The 15,135-nt window shown below is 42.3% G+C and overlaps 1 protein-coding gene across 1 annotated transcript in view; it reads right to left on the bottom strand.

The window, feature by feature from the left end:
* The window catches only part of UTP6 (UTP6 small subunit processome component), a 29,835-nt gene extending 18,804 nt beyond the window's left edge, over positions 1-11,031 (bottom strand). The window contains exons 1-4 of the mRNA XM_087710322.1: positions 10,841-11,031; positions 6,029-6,113; positions 1,879-1,920; positions 1,700-1,792 (exon numbers count right to left, since the gene is read on the bottom strand). Coding sequence (XP_087566448.1) covers positions 1,700-1,792; positions 1,879-1,920; positions 6,029-6,113; positions 10,841-10,932 — 312 coding nt within the window. The 5' untranslated portion in view covers positions 10,933-11,031. The remainder of the gene's footprint in view (positions 1-1,699; positions 1,793-1,878; positions 1,921-6,028; positions 6,114-10,840) is intronic.
* Between the last annotated feature and the right edge of the window lie 4,104 nt (positions 11,032-15,135).

Raw genomic sequence — 15,135 nt, 5'->3', positions numbered from 1 at the left:
TTACTTCCATTTGTTCAGGGACCATTCAAAATTAGTGGTGCTGAAAAAATGAAAGCATCATCAATATTCAAAGCTCCAGCCCCTGCTATCACACAATCACGATCCAGGCACTATAGCACCCTGCTTGTGATTATAACCTCACAAGGAACTGTGTGATCACCATTTGCAACCTTCCCTGCCAGCTTCTGATAAGCAAAGTCAATGGAGAAGCCAACAGGAAAGGTCACAAATCCCTCTGGTAAGTCTGTGTGGCCTGCAGTGGGTCTCCCAAACCCTCCCCCAGCCTCCCTTGACCTACAGGCAGCCTATGCTGGGCTTCTCCAGTCCTTCACCAATATCCCTTGACTCCTGTGTGGCCTATGCCATCCCTCCCAAATTCACTCCACCTTCCCGCAATCTTACCTGGGACTCCCACCACTTTCTTTGCACCCTAGGAGAGAAAAACGTGCCGCTAGCTAGGATTGAACTCTTAACCTTCCAAATGGGAGGTGGGAGTCTTTACCATTAGGCCACTACGCTGCTCATGGAAAATGTCTAACAATGTTTACAATCTATATAGAAGTTGCTGTACTTTTAAGGCTTCTCTTCCATGCTTCACCCAGGTCTTGCTGGAAGGCAACCAATGTCATATAACACTCTACAAAACTTCTAGATGAGATTAAACTGCAGTTTCCATCGCTCCTGTCATTCTGGAGGGGGAGAGGAGAATATGGCAATTGGGACCAGGATTGACCCCACTAAGTGATGTAATCCAGGAAGTCCCAGTTGCCATTGTCACCCCAAGACATGCAGGATGTTAAGTGGAAAGCAATGGGAATCCCAGGTAACAAGCATGGGAATGCCCCCCCCCCCAAGTGGAGGAGGTCCTGTGTTGGTCTCATGTAAATTGGGGAAGGGGGATGCAACAGTGGTGCGCAAGCACAAGGAGGCCAAGGGAAGAAATGTGAGATCTACACTAGTGCAGGGAGGCCAATGGAAAGAGGGCATAGCAGAATGCGCAGGAAAGCAAAGGGGGAATTGCCAGAGCAACTTGCAAATTTCCCTGTCCGCCTTCCCATTGATTTTGCTTGTGGGAAACTGGCAGGGAAGGTTGCAAATGGTGATCATATGACTGCAGGGCGCTGCAACTATTGTAAGCACGATTTGATTGAAAACATCTGGACCAGTCGCAAATACCACTTGTTCATTCACAACTTTAAACAGTAATTGAATGAGTGACTTGTAAGCAAGGACTAGCTATATACCTGTATTATCCCATGTCATATATTTTATAATGAAAAACAAGAAATTCAGTACTAAAAACTAGATACAGCCATTTAGCAGCTACCTTGTTTAGCAATTGTTCACAACTACAATGATAATAACAAAAAAAATAATCATTTTTCTGACCAATGAGCGTACTTACTTTCTGACCAAATTTCATGTGTCTGCCAATAACACACACTGGTGAGCTGTACAAGAAAACTTTATCTAAATGAGACCTCAAGAACCAGCCTTTGCAGCCTCTCTTTTTCTCTGCAACGTATTCGCTTAACAACAATTTTGTTTCTGAGATAAGAAATTAATTTCAATCACTAAACATGGAGAGAGTGCACTTGCTGAATTTTGATTCATACATAAAGAAATGACCCTATTTGCTTATTTTTAATAGCATCCAAAAATTAGAAAAAAGCAATTTCTGCAATAGCAATAGGTTTACCTTCCATTTTGTTGTAGCACGCTTGAAAACGCCATGGATTCTTTGCACAATTGAATATTCAATCTCTTCTTTCTTAAACGAATATCCAATGCGCTAAAGGAAAAGAACAGAGCTGTCATGGGTACAGATTTTAAAATCTCCATACGCTTTTTCAAATGATCAGTCCCTGGGTAACTTACCAGTCTTCGTGTCTTAATCAGTTCCAAGAGATTGATTTCATACTGCGAGAAAAAAAGATCAACAATAATTCAAGGATTACCGTGCTGAATAGATTGTCACTGCCAAGCTTTACATTTTTAGCATTTCTTGAACACATAACAGCTACAAGTGAAGCACATTGAAGCAAGTGAAGCAATTAATCAAGAATTACTCTAATCCCCCATTCAATAAATTAATAGCAAAGTAATTTTTGAATGCTCATTCTTAGGCAGCCAAGTACTATCAGAGCTGGCAGCAGATTCAGGCAGTGAGGAGGTTGGGGAGGAACATGGGCCAGTCCTGGAGTCTGGGGAAGGCTTTTACAAGTGCTCTGTGTTGGAGGCAGAGATGGGGCCAGGGCTGTCCGACAGTTATCAGCTGCCTTCACAGTCAGACATCAGTGAGGCAGATAAACAGCTGGAGCCTGTTCCCAGTGTGCGCATGTGCAGAGTTGTCAGGAGAAGGGAACAGCTAAAGAACAGGGGTCGACTTGGGAATAAGGCCACAGGTGACGATGAATGGCCCCTTCCAGAGGGAAAAAAAGAGGAGCGAAAGGGGAGTGGAGTTTGCAGGAAACAATTAGTTCACTTAATTGGTTTGTAACTTTCTGAGACTCCTTGACAAGTTTTGCAGATATCAGCCTGTCAGCTGTCTAAGCCAGATACTGTCTGTGACTAAATCCTCTCTTGAAAGATTTGTTGGATGTAAGTGAGCAGAATTCACAGTAAATTAATAAAAGGGGTTTTTGTCTGAACCAGGAGCTTGCTTCATGCTCTTGGGAAGCCTCGGTCAGAACAATATCCACACTAATGAAGGTATTTGCAAGATGGAGAGAAGCCCAAGATTTACTGTCCTGATCTTTCCTGGCAAGTACTAATACCATTTGGGAAACCCCAAAGTTTGCAGAAGGCTAAGAAGTAAATGGAATGAGGGGATCAACCAGCAGTCTCAAAAGATACTATGTGATCAACAGCCTGATCAAAAGTACAGGTAGTCCTCAACTTACAACAGTTCATTTAATGACCATTCAAAATTACAATGGCACTGAAACAAGTGACTTACAATCGTTTTTCACACTTCTGACTGTTGCAGCATTCCCCATGGTCACATGATTTACACTGGGATACTTGACAACTGGTTCATATTTATGACGGTCGCAGTGACTGGGGTTATGCGAACACTTTTTTGCAACCTTCTGACAAGCAGAGACAATGGGGAAGCCAGATTCACTTAACAACCATGTTACCGTACTAATTTAACAACTGCAGTGATTCACTTAACAAATGTGACAAGAAAAGTTCTAAAGTGGGGCAAAGCTCACTTTAACAACATGAATTTTGGGTTCAATTGTGATCGTAAGTTGAAGACCACCTGTAATTCACACTGTAAGATGTAGTTGTTACCCCCATTTATAATCATTCGGAATTCTAAAATAAAGAAGTGTAACAATTCAGCTTATATTGAATTGTATTGTTTGGATTTCAGGCTTCTACTATGGGAAAATGGGAGGGGGGATTATACAGAGTATGGGTGATATGTAGCCATAACAAAATTCCTTTTCAGAAAGTCAAGGTCGCCTTGTCCCTGCGCCTGGACGGATGTGGATGGAAGGACTCTTCCTTCGTGGCAATTATTTACTGGACCATGTGATGGGCTTCTGCGTGTTGGGGCAGGGTCTTGAACTTTCAACTGGGAAGCTTTCAGATTTGGGTTTTCCCAGATGTGCCAATATGACATCTCTAATAAAATGGAACTTTGAGGAAAGTCAAACCTCGGAGTCTTCTTTTGTTGGGGGTGTTACTTGGAACCCTGACATTGTTCAGGTTACTCACCTGCTTAGATCCCCATGCTTTGTTTGTTTTATTACATTTATATACTGTCCATGTCCCCAAGAGATTCTCTACTTAACAGATTCTCCAAAGGGGAGGTAAGGGAGAAGATAATAAGGTCTACCCAACATTCCCTGGCAGGCACGTTTTGCTCTGCTTTCCTCAATCTACTTCCATCAGTCTGCAGCATGGCTCATTTGTATGAATGGATGTACATTTTCTGTATTCCTCTCCTAATAAATATATTTAATGTAATACCATTTTATCCAATTAATAATCTGTTAGGCCTGCCACATCTCAAATAATCTATTTTGTATAAGGAAGGATCATAGCTGAGTGACAAGTAATCTCTTCATAAACTCCCAGTGAAATACCTCTATGTAGGACTGAAAGTCTGGAGAATAGTAACATTAAGCAATATTCAGCAAAGTAGGCCAACGGTTTGGTTGGGTGGAGGTTTCTTACATTTTTCACACACCTTCAGATCTTGCTGAATTTCAAACAGTCCTAGCAAACGTGGAATTTGGAATTCAATAAAAATCTGATGGGTCACACATTACCCATTCTAATATAGTTGCTTTCTCCTACCTCCTATCTTCATGGGTGTACAGATAATCCTCACAACCACAACTGAGCCAAAAATTTATGTTGCTAAGTGACACATTTGTTAACTGAGTTTGGTCCCATTTTACAATCTTTCTTGCCACAATTGTGAAGTGGCACACTCTTAGTATCACAGTTGTCAAGTGAATCTGGCTTCCCCATTGATTTTGCTTGTCAGTAGGTTGCAAAATGTGATCACGTGACCTTGGGACACAGCAACAGTCTTAAAGCAGGAACCAGTTGCCAAGCACCTGAATTTTGATCACAGGACTCTGGGGATGCTGCAGTGGTCATAAGTGTGAAAAATGGTCATAAGTGATTATGAGCCCTGATGACGCAGTGGTTAGAATGCAGTACTGCCGGATACTACTGCTGATTGCCTGCAATTTGGCAGTTAAAAACTCACCAGGCTCAAGGTTGACTCAGCCTTCCAGCCTTCCGAGGTGAGTAAAATGAGGACCCAGATTGTTGGGGACAATAGGCTGACTCTATAAACCAGTTAGAGAGGGCTGTAAAGCACTGTGAAGCGGTATATAAGTCTAAGTGCTATTGCTAAGTCACTTTTTTCAGTGCCACTGTATCTTCAAATGGTCCCTAAGTGAACTGATGTAAGTCAAGGACTACCGGTATAAACCCCTCATCAATTATTCACAAAATTTGCTTTTAGAGTGCAGGAGGCAACATTCCCTCTAATTTCTGACAAACCAAGCATTTGTGCACAAATCTATGAACCTGCACTGAAGATATAGAACTTTGTTGCAGCAAAGATCAGCAAAGTTATAAATACCACAAAATTGAGATTGGAGTCATTTGCCTTAACATCCTAATGACAGAATGCAATAGAATTCTGAAATAGGTCAGAACAAACAGATATTGCAGATTATGCAAAAAAAAACCATCTAAATCTAGAGCTGACAATTTGGGATATAGAGTCTCCTGCATGAGCAGGTGGTTGGACTAGAAGACCCCAAGGTCCCTTCTATATCCGTTATTCTGTGATTGATATAGGTAGTCCTCAACTCACAACCATTTATTTAATGACCATTCAAAGTTACAATGGCAGTGCAAAAAGTGAAATTTTTACACTTACAACTGTTGCAGCATTCCCAAGTTCACGTGATCAAAATTCAGGTGCCTGGCAACTGGCATGTATTTATAATACTTGCACAGGTCATGTGATCAACATTAATCTTCCCAGCCAGCTTTGGACAAGATTCTCTTAACAACTGCAGTGATTTGCTTAACAACTGTGACAAAAATGTTCTAAAATGAGATACAACTTACTTAACACCTTCCTTGCTTAGGAAAATAAATGTTGGGCTCAATTGTGGTCATAAATTGAGGACCACCCGTATGCATTCTCCCTACTGAGTGCCAAACTTCTAACTTTAAAAAAAGTCATGCAAAATAGTCTGAATTTACAATAGTTCCTTATTTTCCTAAAATCTCATGAAATGTAATTGATTTCAAATGTTTTCTATTTTCAAATTTTTAAATGCTTTGGGAGGTTCCTGTGACAGATCTGAACTAATGGAAAGTTTACTTTTCCCCTAAGTAACATTTTACCGCATCCCATTGCAGGTTCACTTTAAGAAAGAAACAATTTGAAGTAGTTAGTGGCAGAATAAACAATGTATCATAGATGCATTCATCTCAACAGATAAAAATACACAGAAAAAGATCTGTGTGAGAAAACTACCTGTATATAACTAATGAAGTCTTTCTTGTGAAGTGCTCTCCGCTGTATCTTATATTCAAGAGCTGAGACCTTCTTAATGACAGCCCTGCAAAAATAAAGGCAGAATCATTTCGTTAGGTTAGGTTTATTGGATTTATATGCCGCCCTACTCCCAAGGACTCAGGGCGGCGTACAACATAAAACACATATTACAAAAATTAAAAGGATCATTAAATAAAGTATCCAAAAAAAAAACCAATTGATATTTACAATAAACATTTAAAAATTAAATTAAAATTTACAACTAAATTAATCCTATATTTTATTCTATTCAGGCCAGCCCAGCTTGCTGAAAAAGCCAACTTTTTAGGGCGCGTCGGAAGGACCGGAGGTTGGGGATTATGTGAAGCTCCAGGGGCAGCTCATTCCAGAGGGAAGGCGCTCCCACAGAGAAGGCTCGCCTCATGGGGGTCACTAACCGACACTGTCTGGCTGATAGCACCCTGAGGAGGCCAACTCTGTGGGATCGCACTGGACGGTGGGAGGCTACTGGTGGCAGTAGGTGGTCTCACAGGTACCCTGGGCCTAAGCCATGGAGCGCTTTAAATGTCATAATTAGTACCTTGAATCGCACCCAGAAGACAACCAGCAACCAGTGCAGGCCGCCTAAAAGGGGTGTAACATGGGAGCACCTAGGTACCCCCATGATAACCCGCACTGCCGCATTCTGAACCAGTTGAAGCCTCCAAGTGCTCTTCAAGGGCAGCCCCATGTAGAGAACGTTACAGTAGTCCAGGTGAGAAAGGACGAGGGCATGAGTGACTGTGCAGAGAGCATCCCGATCCAGAAAGGGGCGCAACTGACATATCAGGCGAACCTGGTAAAAGGCCCCCCTGGTCACAGAGGGATTGAGCTTGAGCCTGTTTCTCCCCATCCAGATCCACACAGACTCCAGGCATCGGGACATCACGTCACGGGCATCGTTTGGGTGGTTTGGGATAGAGATGAAAAGTTGGGTATCATCAGCATATTGATGATACCGTACCCCAAAACCACGGATGATCTCGCCCAGCGGTTTCATATATATGTTGAACAGGAGGGGTGAGAGAACCGACCCCTGGGGCACCCCACAAGTGATGCGCCTTGGGGTCAATCCCTGTCCTCCCATCAACACGAACAGTGACCGATCCGACAGGTAGGAGGAGAACCACCACAAAACAGTGCCCACCCACTCCCACCCACCCACCCACCCGAGTCATCACAGTAGGATACCATGGTCAATGGTATCGAAAGCCGCCAAGAGATCTAATAGGACCAAGACAGAGGAGCAGCCCCTGTTCCAGGCCCGCCAGAGATCACCGCCAGAAACCCGACTGAAACGGATCCAGGTAGGCAGCTTCATCCAGGTACTGGGGAAACTGATGTGCTACCACACTCTCGACAACCTTCGCTACAAAGCGAAGGTTGGAGACTGGACGATAGTTGGCTAAAGAAGCTGGGTCCAGGAAAGGCTTCTTAAGGAGGGGGCTCACCACCGCCTTCTTCAAGGCGGTGGGAAAGAACCCTTCTCTCAATGAAGCGTTGGTAATCGCCTGGAGCCGGCCTCGTGTCACCTCCCGGGAAGCTGAAACTAACCAAGAGGGACATGGGTCCAGCACACAAGTGGCAGCACTGAGTCTCCCCATAATCCTGCCCATGCCCTCGGTGGTCACAGGGTCAAACTCATCCCAGATAGTCTCCACAAGATTCATCCCCGTCGACTCGCCCAAATCTACCCAGTCAGAGTCCAAACCTGTCCGAATCCGAGCGATTTTATCCTGCAGATACTGAACAAATTCTTCAACCCTACCCTGCAAGCGGTCTTTCCCAGTTCCTTGGTTAAGTAAGGAGCGGGTCACCCTAAACAGGGCGGCTGGGCAGTTATCTGCAGTCGCGATAAGAGCGGAAAAATGTTGCCGTTTTGCTGCTTTTATCGCCACTAAATAGGATTTAATATGAATTCTTACTAGTGTTTGATCAGGTTCGGACCAGCTGGCCCTCCAACCACTCTCTAGGTGTCTTTTCCGGCGTTTCATCTCCCGGAGCTCCTCGGTAAACCAGGGATCGACACCGGGTCAGAGGCCGCAAAGGCACAACGCGGTCCAAGACCCCAGTGGCCACCCTATCCCAGGCTTCCACTAGGGCTTTGGTCGAGCTGTGAGCAAGGGATTCAGGAAAAGTCCCAAGCTCCAACAGAAACCTTTCAGAGTCCATCAGGCGCCTGGGGTGGAACCATCTAGTTGGTTCCGCCTCCCTGCAGTGAAGGGTAGCAGTATGGTAGTCAAGCCTAATGAGGAAATGATCAGACCATGACAAGGGTTGGATAGAAATATCCCCTAAATCTAGATCATTCATTCACTGCCCAGAGACAAAAATCAGGTCGAGCGTGTGTCCCCTGTTATGGGTGGGGTCTTGAATTAACTGAGTTAGGTCCATAGCCATCATGGAAGCCATGAACTCCCAAGCTGATTTGGATGTCTCGCCAATGGAAGGCAGATTGAAATCCCCCAGGATCATCAGCCTGGGGAAAACAACCGCCAATCCGGCTAACACATTCAGCAGTTCCGATGAAAGGTAGCAGGGAGACAGGTACGTCACAAAAAGGCCCACCTGAACTCCAAGGCCCCATTTCACAAAAAGGGTCTCACACCCGCCTGAGGCACAGTGACCTCCTGAGGTCCGAGACTTTCCCTAATAACTACCGCCACCCCTCCCACCCCTGCCCTGGGCTCTCAGCTGGTGAAATGCCCGGAAACCTGGTGGGCATAATTCACCAAGGGGAACACCCCCCTCATGGCTCAACCAGGTCGCCGTAATGTATGCCAGGTCTGCTCTACCCTCTTGTATGAGGTTGTAAATGAGGGGAACCTTATGTACCACAGACCTGGCGTTAACCGACACCAGCTTGAGACCAGGATCCTGTAATCCCGAGCACACGGGGGGGGGGGCAAGAAGGGCAATGAGGGTCGGAACACGCGATCGCTCTTAAACAGCAAACCCGCATCCCCCAAACATAATTTGGCCCTCGGCCCCCACCATATCTGCCTCTCCCACAAACACTAGAGATGGTAAACCCCCCAATGAAATGGCTTAATGTCTCACCCGGAATCCCAACCCTTCCCAGCACTCCCACCCCGTGCCCATTAGTTAGCTCTGGCCTGTGCAATGGCAGACTCCCCACCCCCAAAAAAGCTTGTATGAGCCATCTGGAACAAACACCACCCCCCCTTAAAATTTGATTTAAAAACCCCTGTAAGAAACCCCTAAGAAGTCTCTTCTTCGCATGTCTCCTCTCGGTATCCCAAGATCCGTCATTAAGCGTCTTGATAGGCAAGAAGGCCATCCCCAGGAAAGGGGGGGTTCCCGAAGGGAGTAAAGTTCTGTCGCAGTATAAAATAGAGGACAGTGTGGCATCAACCAAACGGGATGACATCATGGGGAGATGGAACAGGGAGATGACGTGTCCGGGGGAGGGGGGGGAGCCGACAGTGTTCGTAAATTCTGATTTATATTAATAGCAGTTTTAACTGTTCTGTCGTGTCTGATTTTTGGCAACTTTATAGGCAAATGCTCTCCATGCGCCCCTGTCAAGCACAGCTTCTTTCAATTGTTCGAGTTGATGGATTTTTTTTAATGCCACCAATTACCCTAGACAAGTTGTGGCATAATATAGGTGGAAGATGGAAGGGTATCCACATATAAATACAGGAAGTCCTTGACTTACAATAGTTCATTTTGTGACTGTTCAAAATTACAATAGCACTGAAAAAAGTGACATGTCTGTTCACCCTTACCGTGACCCGTCAAAACCGCGCTCGACTAAGCCGCGCCCAATTAAACTGTGTCGCTGACGTCATCAACAGGGCGACAACAGCCAGCGCGGAGAAAGAAGGGCGCTTTAAATAGTGCTTTGAAAGCAAGCCGATTCAACTTAAGGTAAGGGTTAGCTTTAGGGTTAGCTTTAGGGTTAGGTTTAGGGATAGGTCAAGGGTTAGGGTTAGGTTAAGGGTTAGGTTAAGGGTTAGGATTAGGTTTAGGGTTAGGTTAAGGGTTAGGTTTATGGTTAGGTTAAGGGTTAGGTTTAGGTTTAGGTGTTAATTTTAGGTTTAGGGTTTACAGCGTGCTTCTGTCTCCACGCTGTTGTCGCTCTGTTGATGACGTCAGCAACGCGGCTTAGTCGGGCGCGGTTTAGTTGGGCGCGGTTTTGTGGTGGAACCCACCCTTACAACTATTGCAACCTCCCCATACTCATGTGATTCAAGTGCTTGGCAACTGGTTCATATTTATGACCATTTCAGGGGACACTGTGACCATCTTTTGTTCAGGGGACACTGTGACCATCTTTTGTGACCTTCTGACAAGCTAAGTCCCTGGGGAAGCCAGATTCACTTAACAACTGTCTTGCTAACTTAACAACTGCTGTGACTCCCTTAACAATTGTGGCAAGCAAGGTCATAAAATGGGGCAAAACTCACTTAACAAGTGCCTCACTTAGCAACCGAAATTTGCGGTTCAATTGTGGCCCTAAGTCGAGGACCACCTGTATATGGAGGACTTTTAGGATGTCCAGCAAGAAGCCTCCATTAAAGTGTTCTTATGCCTTTGTATTGGGACTAAAAGAAATGATAATCCACCTGGAAGACACAAGATTGGAGAAGAGGGTATAAAGCCACCCTTGTGATGGTTTATTCTTAATCAGAAAGATTCCTTCTCCGCTCCCCCCAAATCATGCTTTCTTCCCACCCTTCCCTAGCTACTGTGAACGCCCCTCTTCCACAGACCTCCGCTTTTTACCTGACTTCCTTACGAGTGAACAGCCCGACTCTCTCCAACTGCTCTAGCTCCGGGATTCGGTCCTCGATGCGTTCTTCGATCCTCTCAGCCATAACCAGCAAGAAGCGAGCTGCGTAGCCCTACACAGAACCAAAACCCACGTGGACCGCTCGCCCTCCGCTTCCTGTAGCGACCGACTAGTTACCTCCAAGGGCCGGGCCGCTCCTTACCCTTCCGTCTAAAAGCGGCGCGGGATCTACGGTGCTTCCACCTTGCGGCCCCTGGAATAATTGCAGCCTTTCTGCTTTCGGACGGGGAAAAAAATATCAGAGATACGCCGTCTGTGCTGCATGTCTGGCTATATAAGTTATTAGGAAAAAGAAAACAATACTTGTTGCAAAGAATGGCACTAAAATTCGAAATGGGAACAACCCAGCTTTACCTTCCAGGGTCTGTTATCTGTTTGGGATGGAGAGTTTCGCGGTCCCACCAGGGCTTGAATTTGAGACTTTCTCTGTACTATTAATAGAATTGACAGAGAGTGAAGGAATCGATCCTTAATGCTTTTCTTAGAAAACTCGCTTCCTTACAGGAAGGAAAAAAAATGGCATACCAATGAGATGTTTTCCACTTCCAGCTTTGTGTTTCTGAGTGTCAAAACCCTGTTTGGTTTATGCACTGGTGCAGTTCTAGGCTAGGAGCAAATGTTGCATCCATTGTAGTCAATTTATCTCAAGACAGAGAGCATCCCTAAACTGTGTTTGTCATCCTTCTGCTTCAGTGGCAAAATCATAAGAAATGTTCAGCAGACAATGCTCTTTATTATTGCAAAACTCCAATTTCAGGATTCCCAAAAATAACCCATGCCAGGTAAAGCCAAATAAAATCCATGTTGGTTGTCTGAAGCTGCTTGAGGAAGATAAGCGAGAGGTTTTCTGAACATATAAAACATAATTAGAAAAAGTACTTGGACAAACCAATAGCCACATAATTTTAATACATTACAGATAGCCAGACTCATCACAACTGAGATCAAAATTTCCATGGCTAAGCCAGTCAATTGTCATGTGAATTTTGCCCCATTTTATGACCTTTCTTGCCACAGTTGTTAAGTGAATCACTGCAATTGTTAAGTTAGTAACACAGCAGTTAACTGAGTCCAGCTTCCCAAATGACTTCACTTGTCAGAAGTTCACAAAAGGTGGTCAAATGACCCTGGGACACTGCAACCACCATACATACACGCCAGTTGTCAAGCACCTGAATTTTGATCATGCAACCACAGGAAGTTGGTCTCTGACAGAAAATCACTTGAAGAAACTAGAAGCATTTGAAATGTGAATTTACAGATGGCTGTTTTGTATAAACTGGATTGACAAAATCACAAATGAGGTAATAAGCCACCTGGGAAAGCAAAGGGAAATCATCAAAGCCATTAAAAAGCAAAAGTTAGAACATTTTGGATATGTGATGCAGCACCTACAAAAATATGGCATACTTCACTTAATCCTCCAGAAAAAAATTGAAGGCAAATGAGGTCCAGGCAGAAGAAGATGGTCACATCATGGCTTCAAAACCTAAGGGACTGGTGTGGACAAAACTCAGCAGCACTTATTCATGCGGCTGTTGACAAAAATAGGATTGCCAACATGATCGACAATGTCTGATGACGGATATGGCACAAGAAAAAGAAGACCACAGGGATGCTGCAACAGTCTTAAGTGTAGATAAGTCATTTTTTTCAGTTCTGTTGTAACAGTCACTAAATGAATGGTTATAAGTCAAGGACTACCTATATATTTTCCCTGCTAGGGTTGTTTCACTGATTCAAGTGACCATATTACTTCCACAATAATAAGTTATCCATAATTAACATGATTAACAAATATCCCAATTCAATAAACATGTTTCCATTATTTACTCATAAGTTTTTGTAAGGCCAGATATGTATATGTTTTCTGTATAATATTGTGCAACCTGCTTCAGTAAATTTGTTTAATGCTTTATATTCATATATTTTCTATATTGCAATACATTGCAATGTTGGTCAATTGGCTATTAAAACCATGTGTGAAAACCTGCCAGAATTTTAACAATTCCACAACTGGGGCATAGTTTCCATCAAAGCAAAGCTAAAACCATTCTATATGATCCATAATTGTTAGAAAGCAAGCAATGCAGGCAAAACAATATAATCTTTAAAATGTTCTATTCTGGAAGTTCATAAATGCAAATTGCTAAAACAGAGATAATGAGCAACAACCAAGATGTTGAAAATGCTGGGACAAATATATAGATGATATTATATTATATCTAAGTGTACCTGAGAACTGGGAAAAATTCTGCTTCTAATTATCTTAACACAATTAACATTACGGACTGTCAAAAGTATTCAGACCTGAATAACAAATGCAGTGTACGGCAGGCAAGAAAGAACTTGATTTGTAAGAACCCTGTTCGGTAGATTTGGAATGCAAACTAAAATGCAACTTGACATGTCTTTTGTTCCTGCCTCCTTCAGAAAATCTCCTGTAAATGTTTCCCATGTGCCCTTAAGTTCACCATTTGAACATATAACAAAAATTAATAGGGTGAAGGATCTTTTTTTTTAAGTAGCAGAGACTAAAGTCTTAGACAAAAAATAATGAGTAGATAGCAGTAGCTGTTCTTCATTCATTATTGTTATTACAATGTTTTAACCATATATTAATTTTAGAATAGGTTTCTTTTTACCTTGGGCAAATGTATCAAGATCTATGTGATATTTACAGTACAATTTTTTTAAAGTACATCTGTCTACTACTCTAAGCTTTTACAAAAATATGGGTCCACAGTCAAATAAATAATATGAATTATCTATATTAATCTGCATCAGAATGATCACTTTAACCCATTTGAATGTAATATAAACTATTTCAAGATATCACATTTTATATTAAGAGAAATAAAAAATTAACTATTTTTCTGGTACAAGAATTAGTGGGCCAATATTCCTAAATAATCATATAGAGTTCTGTTATTGCCCAGTATTTTCTTTATAAAATCTCCTCCTGCTTCAAGAAGCATCAGGTAATCTCTAGTCGAAACATGCTTCTCTTATCAACAGCAGTAAGAGGCAACACTAAAATACTCTAAAGCAGTAAATGTATGGAAAAAAATATTCTAGAGAATGATGTCTTATTTACTTAAATTAGCAAGCTTTGTGTTTATATCAGCAGCAGAAATCTATAACACATGTTTTTTAATTTATATCCTGACAGGATAAATGCTAAGTCCAAAAATTGTGGATTTTTCTCCTTTTGAACAGACTAGATTTCAGGAGATCTTACATAATATAATACTATATATTAACAACTTGAGCATGGATTTTTATGAGTCATCTTTCTTATTATTCATTCAGACCCAAAATTAACTGTGCCTTGGTTCCATCTGGAGGACAAGTACTGTATGTAGGCGAATCATTTTCTATAGGTTATGACGTCAATTTTCCCTTAAATACCAATCAAATATCATTCATGTATTAACTGCTGAAATACAGGATGTTATCTTATACCTATTTAAATGAGCGCAGTTTTCACTGAATTCAGTAAAATGTACTTGTAAGATTTTATCTCTCATATTAGCCACAAATGAATTAAGCCACTGAGACCTGTTATTTTATCTATTCATTAATATTAATATATATTAGAAAATTTCATGTTCTGTTAATCTACATGGAATCAGTATTTTTCCCTCTTGCTCCTAAACCTTTAACTTAAATATTGTTGCCAATCCTATTCTTTTCACTATAATTCCCAATAAAGTATCTAAAATTAATCTTCCTATTACAATAAAAGACCTGTTATGTAATCAAAATAATGAATGTTTGGAACTATCCCAACACCTTAGAATTTCCATGGAAAACAAGCTTTTAGTATGAATACATAAGTTAGTTGATTACAGTTTTTTTACATTGGAGAAAATGGAAATTTCTGAGTTATATACTCTCATAATATCAAGTCAAGACAGCTGGTTTGCTGTACTGTGACGGTTAAGACAACAGGATAAAAACTAGCATACAAAGCCAGCTGGATGACCTTGGGCAGTTCTCTCTCAGCCCTGGGAAGCAGATAAGGACTACCCAAGTCTGAAAAATCTTGGCAAGAAAACTAGTCCAGGAATTAAAAACTGTCTCAATGATACACACATTAAAAAAGAAAAAGAAGCTCATTGTGAAGAATCATCTTCCCTATACTTGGTTTCTAAAATGGATGGTAAAAAGGTTCCAAATCAGGCAGATGGCATATTTATTTCTTGGAACTCTATCCCATCTTTTT

The sequence above is a fragment of the Thamnophis sirtalis genome, unplaced genomic scaffold, assembly GCF_051295495.1.
Source record: "Thamnophis sirtalis isolate CommonGarterSnake01/CBP01778 unplaced genomic scaffold, rThaSir2_p1.2 scaffold_3, whole genome shotgun sequence".
NCBI classification, from domain to species: Eukaryota; Metazoa; Chordata; class Lepidosauria; order Squamata; family Natricidae; genus Thamnophis; species Thamnophis sirtalis.
The sequence above is the reverse complement of the archived record's forward strand: the minus strand, read 5'-3'. Positions and strand labels throughout refer to the sequence as shown.